The 26,753-nt window shown below is 38.3% G+C and overlaps 1 protein-coding gene across 1 annotated transcript; it reads left to right on the top strand.

Annotated features, from left to right (window-relative positions):
• The first annotated feature begins 12,597 nt into the window (after positions 1-12,597).
• LOC115779535 (disabled homolog 1-like) lies at positions 12,598-26,512 on the top strand. Its single transcript, XM_030728248.1, has 10 exons — positions 12,598-12,641; positions 12,862-12,942; positions 17,841-17,980; positions 21,953-22,051; positions 22,370-22,501; positions 24,169-24,255; positions 24,349-24,390; positions 24,496-24,558; positions 25,442-25,526; positions 25,708-26,512. Exons 2-10 carry the CDS (start codon positions 12,870-12,872, stop codon positions 26,106-26,108), a joined length of 1,122 nt encoding a protein of 373 aa, XP_030584108.1. The 5' UTR covers positions 12,598-12,641; positions 12,862-12,869; the 3' UTR covers positions 26,109-26,512.
• The last annotated feature ends 241 nt before the right edge of the window (positions 26,513-26,753 follow it).

Raw genomic sequence — 26,753 nt, 5'->3', positions numbered from 1 at the left:
TCCAGTGATCTGACAGAACGGATGGATTGGATTTCCGCCCCAATTCTCAGTTGTCAGCAACCGTCACAGACGTTTGTGGCAGGCATGTCAGGAAGTCAACTAAGCGCAATGTGTGTATGTGTCTGTGTGTCTGTGTCTGTGTGTGTGTGTGTGTGTGGGGGGGGGGGGGGGGCAATGACACAGATTAGACCAGGGGAATTTACTGTTACAAATGTCTCATATCTGAATGCAAACAAAGGTCTGAAGGGTTGTGGCAACCAAAAAAGATCAGTTGATCTCACTGAGGTTGTACCGCAGATGTTTCGATGCAAACAAACAAACACGTAAAAAAGAAAGTGAAATATACTTATAATAAACTTTCCTGTACTTTCAAAGCTTGAAAGGTTACACTTTTGAATATAATCCAGTGTAAAATTCAAACATCAAATATTGGTTTAAAGCATGCTTCACCCAAATTAAACACGTTTGTTTTATGCAAGTGAGGTTAACTGATGATTCTAAATTGTCCGTGAATGGCTGGATGGATATTTAAAGAAATGCAACATGTGTTTGCAAGGATGGTGCCCCAAACTCTTTATCCTTAATAATCTGCACAAATTACTGTACAGATTTTACTAAAGCAACTTAATACCAACGATTATACTATACATGGATTGTCTAGAGTTTGAGTACCCTGTTTTTGCATGTGCATTCATATATATATTCATTACAGTTTAATAAGTTCATATTCAGTGATCAAATCCCATTAATTTTGGATACAAAACAAAATCTCTGTATATATCAAGTTGACAGTTTTCCTCAAAATTTCATCATCTTTGGCTAAGCAGTATTTGTATGTGGGCGGCTTTTAGTTTATTCATGTGTTTTAATTAATTTCAGAAATTGCAACTGTATCCAAAATTCAGGCTAATTTAATAAAACCAGTGTCAACAGCAAGTAACAAAGAACATCAGAACTTACAAATCCCAAACAGATGAGTTACAGATCTGTATTGCTTCTTGTCTTATTTACTTGAACAACTCCACATTTCTGTTCTTGTGTGATGCTCTTCCTTTGTTCACCAGTGGAAGAAATTCTATGGCAGGGAATGTTACATCAAGTGGAAAAGCTTTTGTCCATTATTTGTTCCAGGGGGTTTCTGAGGTTGATATTTTCCCAGTGACAAGCACTCTGGGTGCAGCACACAGCTCTGTCCCATACAGAAATTATTGTAAATGGTGGTGAGGAAGAGCAGAGCCCTGATGGACACCGAGAACATGCGGGACGTCATTGCACTCAGCCTGCTCCGACTCTCCAGCCATCACACATTTATTACAGTATGACTTATGTTTACAGTGAGGATCAGTGTGTGTGTGTGTGTGTCTGGGGGGGGGCTCTGTCTACAGGCGACTTTAAAAGACAAAACAAAGCACCTCTCTGAGAGGTAAACTGCTGCTGCTCATCTCTGCTGCAGACAGAAAGGTGCTGGCAGACTGGGTAAAACTAAACCACTTAAGAGATGCCAAATCCTGGAAACTCCATAAGCGAATGCAATGTTCCACATATCACAGTGAATTATGGGATATTTAAGACCTCGCAGTGTGGGTTATAGACTTCTCAAATGTCATCAAGTTAATGCATTTATTGTAAATACACTTAAAATGTGTTATCTCTGTCTGCAGTCTCAGCTGTGGTCTGGTGCTGTAAAAGTGTGTGTGTGACTTCACGGTACAAGCAATCAGCCCAAAAGAACATGTCACTCTATAGCCATAAAAGGCCATTATAAAGAGATTTTTTTTTTTTATGACTTCAAACCTATTTCTGCTGTCATCAGATCACTGAGTCAGAACTACTCCCAAACAATAAATGCAGACACTATTTTGTCAGTGACTATTTTAATAGTTTCTTCACATTTAGTTCATGTAAACACTACTCTTGAATGGTCACTTTATAGCCTTGTTGCCACGTAGGGGACATCTGTGCATCTACAAGCTGGATTTCAATGCAGGTGATGATGCAGGCTGAAAGTGCACAGAGGCCAAAGTTCAGAGCTGTTTTCATTTTTTAATTTTTTGCGTCGTCTCTTCAGTATCCAAAAATAATGACATTTCTCCATTAAAATGTCCCACAGTCTGTAGCGATGTCTTTAGATTTTGGTTAGTCCAGTCAACAGTCTAAGGGTTCATTCAGAATTAGGCTGCTTTGTGTTCCTTTGCTCTTCTTGCGTTACCTGAATATATTTGTTCAATCAAATGGAAAAATATATAAGGAAAGCTGTGACTGGGCTTAGCAGCCCAAGAGACAACTAACTGCCTGCTTGAGTGTTTCTATTACAGCTTCATATATGACTTTGAAGAAAGAACAACTCGTATTAGAGGAGCCAGCAGCATGTAAACTTCACCTCTACAATTATGAGCTACCTGGAAATAAAGACAACAATTCACAGAAGGAGGGTGTGAAAGATGGTGCAGGAAGATATCGTCCATGTGTGGACTTGTAATGAAGTCACACACAGGCATTCTCTCTAAATTGTTTGAGTGTACTGCTTATTTTTGCAAGAATAAAAACTTTACCAGCACATCAATCTGCGTCTCTGGTGTAGTAAATTTCTTTAAAAGTGGTGTCAGTGGATTTATCTGCCAGATTCAAAGCTAAAAAGCTTTACAGACAAAAGGCTTCTTCCCACAGATGGTTTTCTTTTTTTATTATTTTGGCTTTTTTAAAAAAAATGTATTTCTAACTTTATGGCATAATTTGTGCATCTAGCTGTAATTTGTTACCTTATACTGCATCTGTTTAGTCAGAGCCTTTCTAAAATCAGACCCTCCTCACTCACACTCCTTTGTGGAGTGTAACAGCTGCCTGAACATCTATCCAACAGACATGTAAACAGGTATGGGGAATACAGTACTCACCCCCAGTGCAATGCATTCTCTGAGTGTGCAGTTAGAAATATGTTGAATTAAGGCAAAATCAAAAGTGAAATTCAGTTACAACTGATTGTTTGGGATGCCACTGAAGGTCCAAGCACAACCTGCAGGACCCTGCAGTTGCTAAACTCAGTAACACCAGCAAATGCAATCCAAGTGATACTTTTGCCGAACCCCACAAAGTATTTGGTGTAAAAGGAGTTTAGGGATTTCAGAGAGGAGGGAAACTAAAGAGAGCTGAACTCTGCTCTTTCCTGGAAATGAGTCAAGAAGATCTCCTGGGTCCCCAAAAGCACAAAAGAATTCAGAGTTAAGGTCAGGCATTACATAAGCATAGCATAAGCATTAGATTAAGTTAGTCACAGTAACAAAAAGAAGCAAGTTAAATATCACAGAAACAAGAAAAAAAAAAAAACAGCCTCCACGGATAAAGTTTGCTGAAGTATTGTGTTATAAATAAACTTTGCGAAAATAACAGGAAACGTTCATACTCTGAGCATGAGTTTGTGCGGTGGTGAAGCTGAACTGATCTCTGAGGTGTGACTATCATAAAACTGCAATCTTAGTCCATTACCAAGACTGACCAGAGTTTCGATCACACCACAGTTAACAAATTTAGAGGTTTTACTAAACACACTGGGCACACAAAGAGATCAACTTCAACATATTCTTTAATATTAAAATAACCTGAATTGATTTATATTTTATGACTGTTTCCCATAACTTCAACAGTTAGCTCCATTTAGTTTTTTTTTTTTTTTTGCCTCCACACACCACCACTGTGGATTTTCAACCCCAAAACAAAAACAAAACAAAACAAAAACAGACTTTCAGCTTTAATTCAAGGGGTTTAACAAAATCATTACATTAAGTTTTTAGGAATTAAAGCTGTTTTTATACATAGTTGCCCAGTTTCAGAGGCTCATAACTAATTTGATAATTCGATAATTGACTGGCCAAATGAATCCTGTTCCATCGTTTTTTCAAGACAAATTAAGGAGTAAAAAAATATATCTGGAGTTGATTCCAAGCACTTAACTTGCATTTGGTAGCTGTTCACTGGAACTCCCAATTTGAGGTCCACAGGGATGCTGAAGGAGGCTGATATCATCAGGCTGAAGAAACAAAATAAACCTAGTCGGGGGTGGCAAAAACCTTTGAAGTGGTCAAATAAACAATCTTTACATTCTTAAAAAAGAATGAATGCACCAACAAGCTCACCAACACCAAAACACACGAAAGAGCACAGAAAACAACTAAAGTACACAAATTTCCCTGGTTAAAAAAAATAACTTCACACATCTAACCAAGTGAGGAACACTCTCAAGGAGGCAGTCAAGAGACGGCTTCATGAATGATAAATGGACTGGTCCTTACATAGAGCTTTATTACTGTATTTTTGAGCAAAGTGCTGTATTCAACATGCCTCATTCACCCATTTCTGCACCTAAGTGCTTTCTTTCTGACATTCACACTCCAACAGATGCATTGGAGAGCAACTTGGGGTTCAGTATCTTGCCCAAGGATGCTTTGGTATGCAGACTGGAGCAGCCAGGGATCAAACCACCAACCGTCTGATTAGTAGATGCCCTACTCTACTTCCTAAGCTATGGAATGGAATTACAGAGGGTTTACAACAAGGGTTAGGGTTAGGGTTAGAACAGGGAGCCAAGATTAGACTTTACCAGAAACCATCTATATGAACCTGCCCAGATGTGGAAAAATGTCTTTGGGCAGATGAAACCATGTTTAACTTGTACCAGAATGATGGGAAGAGATAAAGCAGGAGAGAAACATCTCACTTTATGTATCAAACATGGTGGGAGCAATGTTATGACATGTGTATGTCTGGCTGCCAGTGGAACTGGGTCATTAGTGTTTATTGGTGATGTGACTGTTGTTAGAAGAGCAGGATGAATTGTGTAGTGTATAGGGCTACACTGTCTGCTCAGATTCAGCCAGGGCTCACAAACAAGCAGCAACTGAAGGTGGCAGCAGTAAAGGCCTGGCAGAGCAACTTAAGGAAGGAGAAACACCATTTGTTGATGTCCATGAGCTCCAGACTTCAGACACTCACTCACTAAAGTCAATAACTGCAAGGATTTTCATATAAGTGTTAAAAACAATAATTATGTTATGTTATGTTATGTTATGTTATGTTATGTTATGTTATGTTATGTTATGTTATGTTATGTTATGTTATGTTATGTTATGTTATGTTATGTTATGTTATGTTATGTTATGTTATGTTATGTTATGTTATGTTATGTTATGTTATGTTATGTTAATTTATTCAATTACTTTTGAGTCTCTGAAAATGGCAGACTTTGTATAAAAATGGCTGTAACTACTAAACAGGTAATGTAAAATTTTGTTTAAACCCCTTGGTTTAACTAAAGTTTAAAGTAAATACCCTGTGGTAAAAAAAAAAGTGTTTTTATCCAGAAACTTATGGCCCTAACTGTAAACTAATGTGCTAAATCATGTTTGAATATAAGCTTAACCAAAACTACTCATAGCATTCATTTAAAGATTTAGTGTACTTTATTTATTTTAATGTGACCTGCAATACCCACTACAATAACTCCTATAGTATCCTTATAATGGTGGATTTCTGTAAGCAAACCATTCACTTGCCATTAAAATTGCTCTTTGTTAGTGTTACAGAAGCTTTGAGTATCCATCCATTAAGCTTATAAATGGTGTTATTGAAGGTTGGCTTGTATATGATTGAGTGGGGTGATAGTGGTGGATTGTCCATTGGTTTGTGTGGGTAAAAAAAATATCCAAAAAAACAGGGCCTTTTTTTTTAACCCCTCTTCTGACCTTTATTGATGTCAAGCCACACTTGAACTGTGACTGCCCCTGTGGAGTGCACTTACTACAGTAATCACATCAAAAAAACACCAAAAAACTGCCTGTATTCAGCAACTTTAAATAGTAAAGAGCATTGAGAGCAGTGATTTAACATTGCATGCATACAGTCAGATGAAAAATAAAGTTGTTTTTTTTTTCTGTATCTTGATACAAACCGGGCCACATGGCCATGACAAAAAAAGGGAGATACACACAAATGCCAATTTTAAAACAACTTTTTAAATGAAAGAAACAAGGAAAGAACTTTAACTAGCCATTGTGTGTGTAGTCAGCACCATCAGTGACGTAAATGAGTGCAAGAAATGCTGTTTACTGCAAAAACAAGAAATGTTGTTTAGTGCAAAAACCCAAACCAAAAGTGCAAACAAGCGACGTGGAGACAGCATGTCCTCCAATCTGTCATTTGCTCCTGTATGACCCATATGAGTGTTTTCAAAATGAGCACCCCTACTGATGGCAGGAGACAACACAACCAGATATTTTGACATGTCGTGTAGACTACAGGCCACTTTTTAAAATAATAGTTCATATGTCATGTGTTTAATGTGGCTGTAGCTCAGGAGGTAGAGCAGATCACCTGCTAATTGGAAGTTTGGTAGTTTGATCCCTGGCTGCGGCAGTCTGCATACCAATGTATCCTTGGGTACTAAGATACTGGAGTGCTCATGTGAAAAAGGCATGTTGCATAAAGAGCTTTGAGTGCTCAAGTAGAATTAAAAAAGCACTATATAAGAGCCAGTCCATTTAATGTTTAAGCTTTTCTTGTGGCATCTAATGTCATTTAGTCCCCACAGACTTCAGAAAGATGAGAAAATCCACTTTTCTTTGGAATTTGCTGGAGAAAACACATTATTCACACACCCTTTCATAGGTATGAAAAGCTCTGAGAACAACAGTTCATGACTGATGGTGTTCCATTATGTGTTTTTCTATCCAGGTATGCTTCTACTGCCACGGAGGTGTGTTTGGGATCATTGTCACGCTCAGAAATAAAGCTGTGGCCAGTTGGTACTTTACTGTGTTCATAATTTCATCAATTTTAACAAGATCTCCAACACCAATGGCTGAAATGCAGCTCCAGACCATGACAAGGCCTACACCGTGTTTTACAGATGGCTGTAGACACTCACTATTGTACCTCTCTCCTGACCTCCTTTCTACATATCAATGATGACTTGAACCAAAAATGTCAAATTTGGATTCATTACTCCAGAAGACCTGTTGCCACTGATTTTCAGCCCAGTCTTAAGTGCCTTCATATGCTTGAATGATTCATAGGTCAGTGTTAAGGAGGCTAAAAAAACAAAAGACATTCCTCTGAAAATGGTCAGGTACAAGAAGTGGACTCAAAATGAGTGAAAAAGCAGAACAAATTTCAAAAGACCTCCCCTACTATGTGCACATATTCAGCTGAATGATGAGCTTCCAGAACACCCCTCCCTTCGCTGTTTTCCAGCAAATTTCTGAGGTTTCATGTCTTACTTACACATACAGTACGTAACACAGTGAAGAGGTCCTGGTTGGTGACTCCAGTTTGTACACTGGTCCTACACTGAGCCTACAGACAGGTTTGCAGACCGCTGTCCAAATGTTGCAGCTGTTTGCTGTCACCAAGGGTTGCAGCATCACAAACAACTGGTCTGTGGGTGACTCTGTTCTAGACCCTTCAGACAGCCAGTTTATATCATGCAAAGAGCTAAAGTAAAACAAAGTGTTAAAATCAACAAAAATTGTTCACTGTCTGTGCTTTTCATGCTTTTCTGTTCTTTTCTGATCTTTCTTTTTTTTTCTTGTGCTTCCAGTCCACTTTCCAACCTATCAGCATTCCATACACACACCGCACAGCATCACTCATGTTGAGCTACGTGCTGTTGCTTTTCTTCGAGAACTACATGTAAGCATATCTGCATGGATTGCATACCCCTCTGCACAGGATTTGCAAAATGGCACAAATGCAGAAGCGTATATCCTGCAGAACGCACAACTATTGGCATCATGTGTTCATACATTAGTTCACTGAAGCAGCCACGCCTCTGAAAATGTGAGTGTTAGGTTTAAATACAATTTTACACATGTTATAGACTGGAACTATTTTTGCAACATCATGCAAATATGGCTGAAGCATGGGAATCTATAGTGACTAGCTTGTTATTTGGAGCCAGTCTCAAGTGGCCAGCTGTTTTTGGCACTACTGTGTTGCCTTCATTTTTTAGCCCCAGAGGTTGCCAGTGGGTCATAAACTAAAGTACTGAAACTGTTACAGTTCGTTCTGGTGAAGCTGCTTGATAAAAATTTAGGGGGTTTCTTTTTAGAGAAACTTCAATGCAGCTCAGTTCTATGACATAATTTTGCTTGTTCCTTACTGTAAATTCAAAAGATTTAGAGAATCTGGAGAAATTGCTGTGCACAAGAGACAAGTGCTGAAAATCGATATTGGATGCCAATGATCTTCAGGCCTCCAGGCAGCACTGAAAAACATGGACACCATCTCCTCTGGACTAAAAAAGAAAGGGAACACCTGGCTTGTTATAAGTGCTCAGTTCAAAAACCTACATCTCTGATAGAATGGGGGTGCATCAGTGCCTTAAGAACTGGCAGCTTGCACAGTGGTGAAAGTTTTAGAGCAACATGTGCTCATGTCCAAATGTCTTTTTCAGGGAAAGCCTTGTGTATTTCAGGAAACAGCAACATGGCTTCTTTATTCTCACTGAACAGGCCTGCCTGCAGTCACCAACTGAAAACATTTAGATCATCATGGAAGATAAAATGTGCCACAGACGATCCAAGGCTGTGGAGCATCTAGATCCAATACTGGACAAGAATGGGACAACATTCCGACCCCAAAGGTCCAGCAGCTGCTCTCCTCAGTTCCCAGACATTTACAAACTGTTGTTAAAAGCAAAGCGAATGCTACAAAGTGGCACATGGCCCTGTCTTTACTTCTTTGAGATGTGTTGCTACCATCAAATTCAAATTGAACTAATATTTTTTTCTTAAAATGGAACATTTTCTCATTTTATACATGCAATAAATTTTCTATATTCTATTGCGAATAAAACATAGGTTTATGAGATCTGAGACTTCCAAATCATTGCATTAATTTTTTTTTTCACATTTTTAACAACATCCCAATGTTTGTTGAATTTAGGTTTTGATACTTCATGAACTTCTCTGGGTTAACGTGTCATCAAACATCTGAGAAACATCTAAAAAAGCTTTAATCTAATTACAGAAGATTTTTTAGTTCATCCATGGAGGTTTTGAATCTGTTTCATCTACTCAAAGGGTCATAAAGTTTCCACAAGACACAGAAGAACATGTAATCCTTTAAAGTTTGAAAATGAAACATGCAACTGCAGCTGATTTATTTTTTTGTTCCGATTATAAAAAAGTGGGATGTGGGAAACACTTGACCGCAGTAATCAGACTAATATGTTAGACTTAGATCAATATATCAAAGCTGCTGATGTATCTGTGTCATCATTCATGGCTTATGACGCCATTGTCCATTAACTGGAATATTATGTTCCTGCATTTGCACTGTCCATATAGTCATCATCATAGAGGACCCATTAAAACCCCAGGTGACTTGCTGAATCAGTGTGACTGCTGTTGACTCTTCATGTACTATTAGTGCAGCACGATCAAACACAAGCAACTTTGGTCTATATGGGACAGTAAATTCACATGTTGTCCAACACTGGTCACAGTTTGGCTGAGAATCAGCTTCATTTAGCAGCACTCAAGCTACATTTTTACTCTTTAATATTCCACTGACTCACCATCTTGGCATTTCGGTAGCTTTTTCAGCCACTGAAGTCATGTCTACTGAGTTTTATTTTGGCTATTTTATGTGAGTTTTGGCAGCCAGACTGAGATCCATTTAATGAACTACTTATAAAGTGAAATGTTTTTAGACTCATCATGCTTAAATATTGCTACTTTCAGGGTTTACCTTCTTCTTTTCAACATTTCAACAAGAAATTAAGTTCCAAATCAGTCAAAAAAACAAACAAAAAACAACTCATTCATAAATCACTGGCCCGTCACAGGGTTGAGAATTAACCAGAGCCCAGCCCAGTGTGTGTGTGTGTGTGTGTGTGTGTGTGTGTGTGTGTGTGTGTGTGGGTGGGTGGGTGGGTGTGAGACTGTTGGGAAATGTCAGCATATGTTATCCCACACTTGCTCTTATTAAAAGGAAACTTGAAACCCACGTGACCTTTTCCTGTCTTTGGTGTTTTCTACAGATCGACTCCTAAATCTGATTAAACCTGGTATTGAATGTCCTCCAGCTACAAAAGTCTCTAACACTCTGCCAGATCTGCCATTCTGATCAAAATATTTTGCCTTTTGTTTATGATTTTGGCTTTAAATAAACCCCTCTCATTTAGAAGCGATCTTGGGAAAGCCATGCCTAATCTGATATAAAACTCATCCTGTTTTTTGTGGTTTTCAACAAATTAGTCTTGCTCCATGAGAAAATGCCTCTAGTTGAATAAAAAAAAACCAAAAAAACCCTCTTTTGCTAACCTAAATATAATAATATAAGTTAACTCATAAATATTTATTTAAGAAAGTGCATTGCTTGCATTTAAAACCCTCGTAAGAGGCGGACCTGACGGTTAAAGGACAAGCAGCATGACCTTGACTTCTTAAGCAGAAAAGCACTGACAAAATGATACTGCATCATTAAATCACTGAAGGAATGCTTTCACTTTGAAGAAGCATCCCCACCCTTCACTGATCACTTCCCCCTGCTTTTCAATATGAAATGAAAACTGAGGTACTCGCTGACACACATTCACAGAAACACTTTTCAGATTATTATTATTATAATCATTTTTTTCAAGAGCGTGTCTGATCAAGCGTGTCATCAAGCTGAAGCTCCTGAAAAGCTCATTCCTGAGAGAATAAAGAGTCAGGGGGGCTTCAGAGAAGGATACATGCGGTTCAGATTACTCATCAAGAGTCATACTCAGCTTGTGACAACACTTGGGTAATGCCCCCTATGACTGTGGAAGTCCTCAGTCTGAGAAAATAAACGTGATGATGTCATTGTGATGTCAGCTTGAATGCTTGCTAAATGAGTTGTGGGGTCCCAGTATACATTATACAGTGTGGTGCAAAAATCTTCAGCCACCCTTCATTTCCTTATTGTTTGCTTCCAAGAAGCCAGATTTTCTTTTCATTTTTAAAAAATTTATCTTGAGCAACAGGCTTTCTGAAGGGCTTTCAAAGATTTTCTTTGAACATTGGCTGCTTTTCCACTCATTTTCAGTCCAGTCCTTGTACCTAACCATTTTTAGAGGAACATTTTATTTGTTGAATCACTTGACGTGTGAATCATTCAAGCATAAAAAAGGCATCTAACTCAAGGAATGAACTAGTGTTGTGCCTAAGAACCAATTTTAAACTGTATTTTTCAGCACATTGTTACTGACAGCCTGTCTCAACAACACAAATTTGTTCCCATTTCTTTAGTTGAATCTATGAAAAATGCCAAAGACAACACAATTTGACAGACATAAAACAATGTTTTTGCACCAAAAAGGTCATTCACAAAGAGCTATTAGCTGAAAATACATTTCAGCATGCTCTGCAGTGCATCCTAAAGAAATCTGAGGAAACTGAACAAGTGAAGAAGAAAAGAAGAAGTGGCACCTAAAATCTATCTACATGGTGGAGGCTCTGTGATGGTTTGGGGCTGCATTTCAGCCAGTGGTGTTGGCAAGCTTGTCAAAATTGATGAAATTCTGAACACAGAAAAGTACCATCAGATTTTCATCCACAATGCAATACCTGGAAAGTGTCCAAATGGCCTGGATTTTGATATTTATGGATTTCTCATCACCCAGTAAACAGTGTTTCCAACTTCAACTGCATTTGGAGCCTTCATCACAACACATTTTGGGTTGATGCCCATGAAATGTAGTACACCTTTTCCCCGTCAGTAAGGCTGTAATGAGTCTGATTTTCACAAACCTGCCAGCATCGTGGTAAATAACACTAGCTTGCTGTTGTGCATATGGTAAACACAGTGAAACACAATAACTAAATATCAGCATGTTAGTGTCGCTCTTGTGAACATTTCTATGCACTGTTTTTATTTGGCAGCAGTCTAGTTTTAATCTGTCCCCCAAATGAATCCAAATACTCACGGAGTGCCAAAGTTATAATCGGACACGCCCAACATTGTATTTTAGCATTTCAATAATGGGATCCAGATCCTTACCAAAATTTAATGAACTCCTCCTTTGCCAATGCTCCAACTCTCACCCAGCTTTCATGAAGTTCCTGTTGGTAGTTTTTGGATAATGTTGGGCACAAACAGAAAAACAACAACAACAAAAATGGCACTTAAGAGCCAGGCTGAGGAATCCTTTTTAAAGTGGCATGAAGAGGGATTACATAACATCTTCAACAAGTGTACTTCTTTCTGATATGCTTGTAAAATGTTGTCAAAATTCTTTCAGATCTTTTCACATTTTTGTTTGTTTCAATTTAATCATTGTTTTTAAGCTTTTTTTAATTTCAGCATTTACTCTTTTCTGGCTTCTCTCAACCATTTTTTCCTGGCGAGGTTTTCAGAAAACCTCAGCTGTTATTTTAAGAAAATACCACCCAAATCTGTCCTTCAGGGAAAAGCATGACCTCACGTTCATCCCCTGAGAGGGAAATTACTTTATACTGTCTAACCTTCCTTTTAGAGCCTCTTCAGTCTGCAAGAATTCCCATGTAATTGGGCCTCCCAGCGGATGTTAATATGTCACCAGTAAATCTGCAGCTGACCTTTGACTCTGAGATATTGCAGACAAGCTAAGCAGCAGGAAAAGAGCAGAAACACACTCCCAGCAGGTGAGGTGGATCACAAGTTTTTGGCTTCTGCTTTTTAGGCAACAAAAATCCAAACTCCTATCACGGTTTTTCTTTTAAGTGCAAGACAAAGCTAAAAAATATCTTTTGATTTTCTGAACCTCCTCAACTGATTTCATATTTCCTTTTGCAGCCAGCAAATGTGAGAGCCTCACTGTTTTCACGGGATCCTTTGTCCTCCTTGCCTTGATTTTCTAAACAGACGTCATCATGATGGAGACACAGCAAAAGACTGGAAGTTGTCCTGCACCATGCCAAACTGCTGTCACAACCAGCACAACAGGTACAAATGCTTGGTCTCTGTAAACAAAACATGTAAAGTTAATATGTCAGTGAAGAGAGTTCCCTCCGGAATGAAGCAAAGCCTCGGGAAGGGCTAAGAATGCAAATAGGGATGTGTTTAGACAGAAAGCAAAGGCAGTTTTTGTTGCCTTGTGTCACCTAAATGCTTCTCACTGAACTCATCAAAAACTGTGGCTCTTTGAATTATTTTCCTCCTGTCGCTACACTATTTCTTCTCACCACCACACATTTGCCATAGACAAATGAAGCCTCAGAGAGTAAAACTAACTCAGTTTTTCAGGTTTTTGAGCCAGTTCCCCATCTGCTTGCTTATTTTTCTGCTGGTATTGCACAGTTCATTTACAGTAATTTAATTTGTCTCCTTTGAGTCTCAAAGCTTTGTGAGGTTTTAAAACTAAAGGCGAGGGGTAAATAACATGAAACAATCTGTGCTTTTAAAATCAGATTCATAGTTCTGCAAAAGAGCCACAATTTACTGTAACTTTGTGAGGATAAATGGTGCTTTCCATGCATATTATAAACAGCTCTGATGATACAAACAGTATGTGTGGCCGTTTGGTCTGGGACAGTGAGTTTGTTGAGATTTGATGGGAAGTGAAAGCATTTTCAGGTAAGAGTTTGTTTTGTCTGTCTGTTCTGTTCCAGCTGTATGAGAAACATGTCCGGTTACACGGTGGCACATTTCCAACTGTGAGAAGCTTTCATGATAAGTGGATTAATGACTGTTTATGAGGTGTAAATTTCAGCTGTTTAAGCATTTCAATTTATGAAAGCAGCTGTGTGGTCAGCAAAGTGGTGGTGACATAATCCTTTTTATGGACATCTCAGACACATTAACCGCTTTCATGAGCAGTGATGATTTTATGAGAATATGATCATTGTAGACTGTAGTTCTCTGCCTGTTAAAAAAAAAAAAGTGCCCATGCACACTGCTATGAGAAATACTTACACAAGCACTGCACAATCTAATGAAACCTATACTCAATGGCCACCCCACTGGGTACAGCTGCTCAACTGCTCATTAACACAAATATCTAATCAGCCATTGCTGATCTACTGGGATTTTTCCCCCAACATCACCATTTGTAGGATTAATAGAGAATGGTCTGAAAGAGAGAAAATACCCAGTGGTACACAAGGGAACAAAATGAAAGAAACTAACAAATACAGAGGTTAGACACACACATACACAAAACAACTTCACACTAAACACATGTAAAGCTTGGAAATTTATACAAGAAACTTATTTAAAAAAAACAAAAAAAACTAAGAGCATGAAAAAAAATAAGGAAAGCTTCTAAATAATTACAAAATCCAAAACCTCAAATACTAAACAAAACTAACTCCAAAAACATTTTTCAGCTCATTGTGCACACAATAATATGATCGTTCCAGATCACTCATCTGCGGTCATACAGCCAGAGACCAGCGCTACCGTTAGGCAATAAGGTTTAAGTGTCTTGCCCAAGGACAAAACGAAGCGCAGGGACAGGGGCTCAAACCTGTAACCATCTGGCTGCAAGGCGAGCACCTACCCACTGCGTCACTGCCACTTTTTTCAGCCAAGCTATCCAGAAGCGCATCTCTGAACTCACTAGATAGGCTACAGCAGTGGAAGACATCAAAGGGTGCCACTCCTGTCAGCTAAGAACAGAAACCTGAGGGTACAGTTTACAGAAATTTGACGATAGAAGATTGGAGAAATGTTGCCTGGGCGGATGACTTTCAATTTATGCTGCAACATTCAGATGGTAGGGTCAGAACATGCCTTGTATCAGCAGTTCAGGCTGGTGGTCTAATGGTGTGGGAAATATTTTCTTGGTGCACTTTGGGTCCCTTAGTACCAACTGAGCATTGTTGCAACACCACAGCCTACCTGAGTGTTGTTGCTGACCATGTTCATCCCTTTATGACTGCAGTGCACCCATCGTCTGATGCAGGATAACGCATCATGCCACAAAGGTCAAATCATCTCAAACTGGTTTCTTGAACATGACAGTGAGTTCGCTGCACTCAAATGGCCTCCACAGTCACCAGATCTCAATCTAATACAGCACCTTTGGGATGTGGTGAAAGATTCATATTATGGATGAGCAGCTGACAAATCTGCAGCAGCTGTGTGACGCTATCATACCAAAAAAAATCTCCAGCACCTCGTTGAATCGACACCATGACAAATTAACAAGTTCTGAAGGCACAAGGGGGTCCAACCCAGTACTAGCAAAGTGTACCTAATACACCTCATAAGTGTCCAGTGAGTGTAGAATCGGTGGTTCTTCATTCATTCAGCTCTGCATTTTCTAGACCTTTTCTAGACAAACTGCTTAATAGTTTTAGATAAAATGCAAGGCACAGAAAATCAGAGTGAAAACCACAAAAAAGAAGGTTTTTACAGCCAAAGTGAGTCACATCTAATCTGCAACAAGAAGTTCTGAATACATTGGTAACAGAAGTTTTTGAGAAATGCAATATTTCCTGGATTATGATTTTTAATTAAAAAAACAAAACAATTTCATAAGTGAAAGTATCTGGAAAGTTGCAAAATATATTAATAAAAGGTGTCCTCCTCTGTGATGCTTTCACTTATTCAGAAAACAAAGCATGATTCAGAGCTCTTGGGAAAAGATTCTGGTTCACATTATCAAATTCTAATTAAGTCAGAAGTGACTAAGAGCAGAGATGGCCAGTGTTTCATAAGTGTGATTAAAAAAAAAAAATTAAAAAAAAAAAGCTGTTGGATCATGACATGAATGTGAGATTTAACTCGATGTAGAGTAAAGAATTTATGAAACAGTCGGGAATCCACAGATGTCTGCTGTCTGAACCAAAACAAGCAAACATATTATAACTTCTGAACTTATCCCATTCCTTCTTTTTGTTGCATTTTTGTCACATTTACATGTTTCAGATCAAACAAATTTTAATATCCAACAAAGATAACCCAAGTTTTTAAATGCTGATTTCATTTATTAAGGGGGAAAAAAAAACTAATTTACTAGGCTCCGTGTAAAAAAGTTACTGCACCCTAAGCCTAATTCCTAGTTGCGACACCCTTAGCAAGAACTGTATTCAGACTTTTGTGATAACTGGCAGTCTTTCACATCACTGTGAAGGAATTCTGACCAACTCTTCATTGCAGAATAGTTTTAATTCAGCATTAACAGCCTGTTTAAGGTCAAGCCAAAGCAACTCAATCAGATTTGAGTTCTGACTTTGACTAGGCCACTCCAAAACTATTCAGAGGTGGACCTGCTGATGTATTCTGGATCATTGTCCTGCTGCATAACCCAAATATGCTGGACACTCTCCTTCAGGATTTTCTGGTAGAGAGCAGAATTCAAGTTTCCATCAATTACAGCAAGTCGTCCAGGCCCAGAAGCAGCAAAGCAGCCCCAGACCATCACACTACCACCAGCATGTTTGAGTGTTGGCATGATGTTCTTTTTATGAAATGCTGTGTTAGTTTTGTTCCAGATGTAACGGGACTCAAGCCTTCCAAAAAGTTCAACTTTGCCTCATCAGTTTCTCAAAAGTCTTGGGGATCATCGAGATGTTTTTTGAGCCTTTGTGTTCTCATAGTCTGCAATGGTTTGGATCTCTCCCATGGATACCATTTTTTCCCAGTCTCTTTCTTATTGTTGAATTATGAACTCTGACCTTAACTGAGACAAGTGTTGTACTGGGTTCTTTTGTGACCTCCTGGATGAGTCGTCAGTGTACTCTTGGAGTACTTTTACTCCTGGGAAGGTTCACCACCATTCCAAGTTTTCTCAATTTGTGGATAATGACTCACACAGTGGTTCACTGGAGTCCCAAAGCCTTAGAAATGGCTTTGTAACCTTTTCCAGACTGATAAATGTCAAAGTCTTTGTTTCCCAACTTTTTTTTAAGAGTGTCCTTAGATCATGGCATGGTGTGTTAGCTTTCTGAGATCTTTCAGCCTGCTTCACTTTGTCAGACAGGTTCCATTGAAGTGATTTCTTGATTCACAGGTCTTGCAGTAATCAGGCCTCGGTGTGGCTGATGAAATTAAATTCAGCTTTCCAAAAAAATGTGGTTAATCCCAGATAAATCACAATTTAACAATACTTTTTCATTTTTTACAAGACTTTTTCACAGCACTGTAGCTGTAATATGTGTTTGGTGACTGAATAGGATGAGACTAGAGTGAATCGTGTGCGATGGCCTTCATTGTCACCCAATCTCAACCCAACTGAACATTTATGGCAGGTTTTTGTACCGATGTGCTCCAAAGGAAATATTTTATATATTCTGCAGGTACATGGCAGTCTAGCATCTTGCTAAGAGGAAGTTATGTTGGTTTTCCTTTAATTTGTCACTAGTCTGTAGCTTGCTGCTGTACATTTTTGTGCAACACCAACTGATCACAACTATTTGTGCTCACCTTTGAACGAAACAGTAACTAAAATCCCGTAAAACTGTTTTGTGACGCAAATGAAGCTGTTTAAGAGTCGACCTTTGCTACAGCTGCACATGCTGCCATTTGCATAATGGCTAAATTACCTGTTTTCACTTGAGGAAACACTGACTGAACAGCAAGATGCTTGTTCTGCATTTTGCTTACACACATAGAACATCCTGTATAAACACACTCAGACATTTAGAAATATACACACAAATATTTACACGTATTAACCCACAAATACACACGTACTGTGCTCTGGGTCAACACACAATAAAAGGCATGCAAACATATTAAAAGTACAAATACACATAGGCTTTCATGAAATTGTGGCACACAAATGTTATTAAGAGCCAAATAATTAAACAAAATATACAAAGGCATGAATTTCCATGCTCTCACACAAATTCATCCTCATAATTTGACCCTTTATCTCTTCTCTTTATGCATCCCAGAAACTTCCGGCGCATCCATGTACACTATGTCTCGTTTCCATGGGGAAGGAGTTCGCTACAAAGCCAAGCTGATTGGCATGGATCCGGTACCTGATGCCCTGGGAGAAAAAATGTGCCGAGACTCCATGATGAAACTAAAGGTAGTCCACTGCCAAAATACATGGACTTCTCTGCTGGTCTTGATTAAAACTGAGATCCATCATGTGCTCAGCATTCATGTTATCAGAACCATAGTCAAAAATAAACACCAGACATTTAATATTTCATGATTGCTGAGATTAAACTAAGTGAATGTTATGATTTCAATCGACTTGTATTTCAGAGACTAATATTTATTTTTAAGCGTTGCAGCAAAATTATTTTAAAGTCATGTTAAGATCTAGGTGGATAAATATGTCTGTCCATTTTGCTGAAGACTGAAATGTCTCAACATTTAATGGATGGCACAAAATAAAGGATAAGGAAGTCCTTGTTTTCTTGTGATTCCCTCCACAAAGAAAAAAAGATTCTTTGAAGTGGTTATTCCCACAGCTAACTGACAATCAGCAGGAAAAAAAAGTGCTATATGTAACGATTCCAATCTTAGGTATTTATATCCAGTAATGTTGATTGGTATAACTTAGCGTAATATCTAATATGTTTTTTTAAACCTCTATTTAAATAAATTCTGCACTTATTTTCTTCTGTTTTAGTTTTTAAGGCGCATTTTGCTGCGTAAAAACCCCAGGCTGTTTATAAAAGAAGGACGAAGCCACCGCAACATCACTGACTGGTTTACTGACTCCCATTTTGGCTCAAACATTTTGGTGATTACCATTTTGTTTTGAACGCAGATATCACAAGCACATGGTAGATCTGACAGAGAAAATGAGAATATTGCACTGACATACAGTGTCATAGAAAATACCCTGCTTTGGTATCTAAAATGGGGGACCATTAACTTGTATTAAATAAGGCTCACAGCTAGCAAGTAATGCAAAACAACATTCAAGAAAATGTCAGAAAAAGTCAGAAATTTTCTATAGACCTCTGTACAAGATGTCGCCCTCTTCTGGTCATTATATAGAATACAGCTTTAAGAAAAGTCTGCCTTTGCTCCTCTTTTCAGACCCAGAAGATACGTCTGTCTTTTATATACAGTCTATGATATGAAAAGTTCCTGATTGCCATCCTTGTTTGTTCTGGTGCAAGAGCTTGCAACAATGCCAGGCAGTCCACTGCCAGATCTGCAGTCATTACCTTCAAATTATTCAGTGTGTTTTTAGGTTTATTTGCAACCTATAAGGTTTAAAATGTGTACAGACTGCAGACTGAGAGCTGTTAGAAAAAAAAATTATAAGTGTGGTTTGTTGGATCTTTGTACATTTCTGCTGATCTAAAGTTTACCAAAGTGTTATCAAATTATATAAATCACAGACTCATTTTCAAGCTTGGATAAATGTATTTTAAGAAAAAAACCATAGCAGTGAAATATGGCTCTTGCTTAATACAAATAAAGGCCACATCTCAACCATAATTAGATTATCTTTGATGAATGAACTGGAAAAGGGAGCTGTGGGAAATTCCTGCTGTGGAAAAATGGCTTCTAATCCCACTGACATCATGCTGACTCCTGACGTGTTCTTCTAATCTCACGGGACTTTGCATGATCCAGTGAGAGCTCAGAGTGCGCAACAGCTTAAAAAAAAAAATCAAAAAAGAAAAACAATAACAAATGATAGACACCATCCACAGGGAACAGACAAACAGGAGCAAGAGCACTGACACTGAAACTGTAGTCACAGTTGTGTAAACTTTCCGCATTGTCAGTATCAGCATGTGTTCACACATGCTGCTATTGTGCCAGATTTTAGTGTGAATAATTTTAAACATGCCATAATTGCATGAATATTCTGCATGCTGATGTTAATTTAAACTGAAAAACTTAAAGATCATTCAGTCAATGCAGGTATTCTGCTTGACCCTTGAATTTTGCAACGAAGCGCGTAGAATCCTTTTTAAAATGACATTCTTAGTCACAGAAATGAAAAAAATGTCATTTTCATTCAACTTTTAAGTTGTACACAAAAATACAAGTAGACTATTTCATCCAAATAGAGCAAAATTCTGGAGTTTCCAGATGGCACTCTAATTATAATTCACAAAATAATTTTGTTTTAAGACTCAAGCAGTCGTATAATTCAGGTTAACAGTTGTTGAAAGTTTGAAAGTTGAATTAAAATAGCATTTTCTTCATTTTTGTGACAGAATTTCGTTTTTGAAATAGTCTACATGTTTTCTTTTTCATTTTTGTGAAATCTAATTATATACCATTCAGAAGCTGTCACTAGTTGTCTTTTGTAGTGTGAAATCTTTTTTATCGGTGTGTACTCAATTCCAGATGCTGATTAATTTTGATGGAAACAAACACCAGTGAAAAATTCAGGCTTTTATCTTTAATCGTTTTTGAGATATTCATGTTCAAACATGGCTTCAAATTTCAATGTGCAGAAAAAAGGCATAAAAATGTGTTGGACAGACCTACTTTATACAAAAAAAAAAGAAAATATCTTAAAAAGTATTTGATATATGAAGCTAAAATGTCACAAAACACATAGTATATGTTCAAACTTTGGACAATAATATTTTGATGCAAACCAAAGATGGCTGAGCAGGAAATATTTGCTGATTTGAGACAGAATGACCCTTTGGCCTACTGGACGATGAACTCACTGACAGCGATTACAAGCCCTGCACTTTATATAAACATTTATACCATGCACACTATCATACAACACAATTAGAAACAACACACTACAGCAGTTGTGAGTCACTGATCATAGTCACAGGAAGGACATCACAGTAATGGGTCTATAAAAATAAAAACGGCTGCTAAACACAAACCACCCAAGGAGTATACCTCAGGATGTTAGTACAGATATGGCTGACATAAAGGCCAATTTAGTTTTTCTGTGCCAATGTGTGAGGACAGCTGGAACTCAATTGTGAAACAGCTTTTCTTAGAACTTTTCTGCATTTGTAACTTCATAAATTTTGGTAAGATCCCGTCCTCCACATAACACAGCCTCCACCATGTTTTTCATAGAGCTTGCGACACTCACTCTTGGACTTCTCTCACGACCTCCTCTGCACCATTGAACCCAAAATTCCTAATTTGTTACCACGTCAGACCTGTTTCCACTGATTTTCATTCCAGTTCTTGTGTAATTGGCATACATCAGCCTTTCTCCCTTTCCCTTTTTAAGAAAGGCTTCTTGGCAGCCACCTTTCCACTGAGACCATTTCTAATGAGGCTTCAGTGAACAGCAAATTAATCAACCAAAGGTCTAGATGGATCTCTTTAGCACATGACTTTCAGATATGGTCATCTGCTGTAGACAGCTTTTTAGGCCTGCCACTTCATCTTTTATCCTCTACCTGTCCAGTTTCCTCATATTTCTTAAAGACACACGGCATGCTAAGATATGCCAAGTTTTCAGCTAATAGCTCTTTGAGAATCACTTTGTTGGTGCCAAAATTTCTGCCTGTCAAACTGTGTTATCTGGTATTTTTTGTAAATTCAGCTAAAGAAATGTGATGTGCTTTTGCAACAGGCTGCTAGTAACAAAGTGCCTAAAGATACAGTTTAAAATTGGTTCTTTGCTAAGTTACCTGTCATGTGTAGACACAACACTGGTTCAGAGGTACCTTTTTAAATCAAGACGATTTCACAAAGAAGTGAACTGTCAAAGAAGGCACATGCACTTGCTTTTTTGGAAGCAATAATAATCAGCATACCCTGGTTTGTAAGAGGTGATTTTACTGGACCACTTCTGGATATGGAAACATCTTCCCTTTGGGCATCAACACCATTCAGATTTTGGCATTGAACAAGGTCACATTTGGCCAGGGTCACAAATGTTGACACAGTGACTGTGAAATATGTCTGAAATACTTTGTGGGTTATTGAAAATCCAGTAAACAAATCAATCATCAATAGATTATTTCATTTTTTTATACGTCTGCTCTGATGCATCTCATTGGAATGTATGTCTTTAATTTCATATTTACTTCTTCAGTTCACCTGTGCTTTGTTGTCTGTGTGTGTCTGTGTGTGTGTGCATGTACTGAAGGGCTTTGAGGTAGCATTAAGGAAACAGGGAGTGCACAAGAAGAGAATTTGGTTGAAAATTTCCTCCAGTGGCTTGAAAATTCTGGATGAAAGGACCGGGGTGAGTAAACCTTAAGATGTCCCAACTTTCTCTCTCACGCATTCTGTAGTCCTGAAGTTGTAGGCTTCAGTTTGATAGTTAATCTTAAAACAACTGTGATTTTTCAGAGGATAGTTCATGCTTGGATTACATCACCAATGCCAGAATGCTTCTATATTGTATTTTATTACACTGAATTTTCTCTAGAACCAGAAAATGATAAAAATTTCTTCAGGAGGTGGAGATGATATTTAGACAGCTGTTCAGGATCAGTCCCATAAAGCTGCTCTTTTCTTGGTGGTTACAGTATCATGTAAGATAAGTAAAAGCTCATTTCAGGTTATTCTTCATGACCATGAGAGGAACAGGATTAGCTCTTTAACCAAAGATGAGACTGACCCCAGAGCTCTAGCCTACATCTACCAGCATCAGGACACCTACGTCCTCTTCTACATCAAGACGGCTAACCTGGTAACAACACACATTAACCCTAACCCTTTGCTTAACTAACCCTAAAGCAGAACCAAGTGGTGTCTTTCTATACTATCAAATAGACTGTATATAAAAGACGGCTGTAGACACTGTGACATCACCCAGTGGTTTGTTGAAGCCTTGATTTTAGCATTACAAGCGAAAAGTGAGTTTTTTAGAGCATTATTGGGATGAGTGGGGGAGTGCATAATCACATAATCAACAAACACTTTCGTTAATCACGTGCGTCTGTTGTATGGGTGTATCGCACAACCACAAATGCTTGCTAATTAGTGTTAATACAGTGCTGCGTGCTTGAGTCTGAACTCTCTTAGAGAAGCTTTTTTGTAATTTCTTTGTTAGTCCAAAAATACTGTTTTACGCCTTTCAAATTGTTATCTTTGGCATTTTCAGAGATTTAGAGAAAGAAATTGGGGGGATTATGTGTTTTTGAAACAGGCTGTTAGTAAAAAAGTGCCAATGGATACAGTTTAAAATTCTTTTGTTGTTAAGTTGCCTGTAATGTGTAGACACAACACTGGTTCATCCATTGAGTTAGGTGCCTTTCTTATACTTAAATGATTCATAGGTCAGTGTTAAGTGTTTCAACAAATACAAAAACGTTCCCCTGAAAATAGTCAGGTACAAGACTAGTTCATTCCTTGAGTTAGATGCCTTTTTTATGCTTGAATGATTCACACGTCAAGTGATTCAACAAATAAAATGTTCCTCTAAAAATGGTTAGGTACAAGGACTGGACTGAAAATGGGTGATAAAGCAGCCAATGTCCAAAGAAAAACTTTGAAAGACCTTTAGAAAGCCTGGAGAACTGTTGCTCAAAGATAGGTTAAAAATTACAAGAAAGTCTGGCTGCTTGGAAGCTAAATATAAAGAATAAGAAGTGTCTCAAGACTTTTGCACATTACTGTATATGTATTATATGTTTGTTGAGCCTTATATTTGTTATGTAATGATTTACTCATGAAAGTGGCCCCTTTTTTCATATTTATGTAAAAATGTATTATCAATCAATTAAATATAAGGTTGAAAAAGGGTCACCTTTGTAAAAGGTGATGAAATGCGCTAGATACAAAATGCTAAAAAAAAAAAAATGCTAATGCTCAGTGATGATTGAAAGCAGAATGAAAGTAGAAACAAAGCTAACATTTCTGAATAGAACGTCACCACTTTCAATCAAAGCTGGGATCTTCCGATTGTGTATTTTGCTCTTGGGGCTTTTCAACGTCTACCAGCTAATTTGATATAATGTTTTTGCATTCTCTTTGATACTGTCATTGCTTGTAGTTTGGCTAAAATGAAACAATCACTGTGGTTTTTGGAGAATTTTAACTGGCTTTGGATGGCAGATAAAAATTCTGTAGTTAATCAATGTGGACAGGATTGAGGATCCTAAGTTGCTATGCAGTGTGTTTGTCTGTGTGGGACTAAAATTAGCCCTGCATAAATACTGTTACAGTTTGCTTACATTCCCTTCACCACAGACATGGAGAATGTAGTCAACGGTGAGCAAAGCAAACTTAGTCCAGCCACTTCATTGTGAAACTGAATGATTGTCACTGCACTTCACTGTAGCTCATTTGGGCTGTCACTGCACCAGCCTGTTAAGAGTGTGCATAGCAGTAATATGTTTTATCTGTGTCTGTCAGGCACATCCAGTGTTTCTTGACATCAAGGAAGTTTGTCAGTCCGTGTACCAAGAGAGCCCACAGCAGCCTGCAGAGACACCGACACAAGTCAGAGAAAGCCTTTATTTGTCACTGTGTTTTTGGTTTGTTTTAATTGTTAGCTCGCACTCACTGCTAATGCTCTTTTGTTGTTTGTTTCAGAGCTCTTCTTTACTGGTTCTAAATGAGAGTTCAGCAGCCAAGGTTGATTCATTATTTTATATCATCTTTGCTTTTTCTAAATTAAGGTAAATTGCAAATTTAAACAAAACACAGGTGTTTTTATACACTGTCTTATTTTTTTTTTAGGGACAAGTTCTTGAGGAAGTGTTCAGCCCACGGTCAGATGTTTCATCCCAGCAATCAAACCAGGTATAAAACCACAAAACATCGAGTTTACATCTTAGATAACAACAGGTAGGAGAGAGAGAAGATGAAATTGAACACAGTCTAAGTCAGGCAGTGTTGGGCCAAACAGGATTAACATTGAAACTGAAAATATTTTAATAAACAATATGAATTTGAATGGCCATAATACAGCAACACATTAAATAAAACAGAAAACAAGAAACAACAAGCTATTTAGTTTTCTTCCTTATTTAATTGCTTTCTTACTTTCCATGAACTGACAGATTTCCGCAGGAAGGTCAGCACCTGTGTGATAAGGCACATCACCAAATTCAGAAGCCATTTCCTCCAAAAAAGACTGAAACTGCTGGTGATTTAAACCTTTGCCTCTTATAAAGTTCCCTGTCTGTGTTACAGTGCTTATGGCATGTTCTGTCTTCAGGACTTTGCTGCGCGGCGTTTCCTGGTGTGTGACGCAGTGATGCACTGTCAGCTCACCTGTGCAGGTCTCAAGCATCCGTCCCACCAATCCCTGCTAGCTTAAATGTCACTGTAAAAAGTGCTGACCAGTGTTTATATCCGCTGACCACTGATCAATGCGTCATTGGCAATGCAGGAAAATGGGTTAGTGCACAGGTCTTGACCGGCGTGGCAGCTGTTGCAGTGCATAGTGGGATTTATAGTGGGAGGCCATTAATATTAGCATATGAAATTATCTTGTGGCCCAAATATAATTTGAAAAATTATATTTATTACATATATATATATATATATATATATATATATATATATATATATATAAATCCCACAGTGCAGTCACAAGTACAATTTACATTGTGTCTTTTTACTTTTAGTTAAAATGCAGGTGAGAATTTAAAATTTATTCTCATCTTGTTTCTGTCTGCAGGCCTCTTCCACTAATGAGCTGATGGAAGTGTTCTCCACCCCATCGGAGGAACCTTTGACACCCACTCAAATCCCATGTAAGCCAGGTAAGTGGAAACATAGATGTTTGTTTTTGTAATGCTTTCTGCTTAAAAACTGTTTATTTGTAATAATAACACTTAACACTTGCTCCTAGTGTAGTAGCAATAAACTACTGTCTCACATTTTGGATCCATCAAAATGCACTGATGCCTTTTTATATATATATATCTTTTTCTCCTCTGTCAGAGTCTCTACAGCAACAGCAAGTGCTCTCCACTTCACAGATTCTCTCCATGTTCCCCACACATCCTGCAGGTGGCTCTCCATACTCATCTCCCACATACCCTCCAGCCACCATGCCTTGGGGCCAACAGGCACTTCCTGGAAACCAGTGGGTGGGTCCTTGGCCTACCACCCCTGGTAGCATTTCTGCATGGGCACCACAAGGTGTCACAGTATCCCCTGCAGGAAGCCAGATTCAGACTCCCAGCATGGTGAACCCTCAGCCCAGTTTCATTGTGGGAGGAAATGCACCTCCTGCTGTTAACAGCTACTCCACACCTTTAAACTCCTTCTCTGCCCCTACAGGAACAACAGCAACACCACTATCAGTGTCCTCCCCCTTGGAGAACCCCTCCCTCCTTTGAAGGGGTTGTGATTCTGAATTTATTGAGTTCTTGTTTTATTTTTAGAACTTTTAGGAAAAGAAAACACTAGCACACACCGATGATGAGGCTCTAAATTGTTGCACAAATATTCTATTCACACATTTTCTTAAATACTTAACCAGTTCTGGGTCATAGGGGGCTGCAGCCTAACTCTGCTGCCATAGGATGAGAGGTGGGGTACACTCTGGACAGTTCTTCAGTCTATCACAGGGGCTAACACACAGAAACAATCATTCAACCATTTAGCTGTTGAGTTGAGGTGAAGTTGAAGAATTTGGAGGAAGTCCATTTTTTCCATCCACTTTATGCATCGTACAGTACCAGTACCATTGGCAGCAAAGCATCCCCAGAATATGATGCTACCACCACCATGCTTGACATTTGGTACAATGTTCTTAGGTTTCAAAGCCTCACCTTTACTCCTCCAAACATACCTCTTGTCATTGTGTCCAAATAGCTCAATTTTTTATCTCATCTGACCATAAAAACTATCTCCAGAAGGCATTTGGCTCATCCATGTGGGCAGCTGCCAATTTCAGATGAGCTTGAAGGTGTTGATTTTCGAGCAGAGGCTTCTTTTAAGCTTCTGAAATGAACTTACCAAAAACCTGACTTGAATCAAGT

This window comes from Archocentrus centrarchus, chromosome 4, assembly GCF_007364275.1.
Source record: "Archocentrus centrarchus isolate MPI-CPG fArcCen1 chromosome 4, fArcCen1, whole genome shotgun sequence".
Taxonomy (NCBI): Eukaryota; Metazoa; Chordata; class Actinopteri; order Cichliformes; family Cichlidae; genus Archocentrus; species Archocentrus centrarchus.
This window is presented reverse-complemented; position numbering and strand designations above follow the sequence as displayed.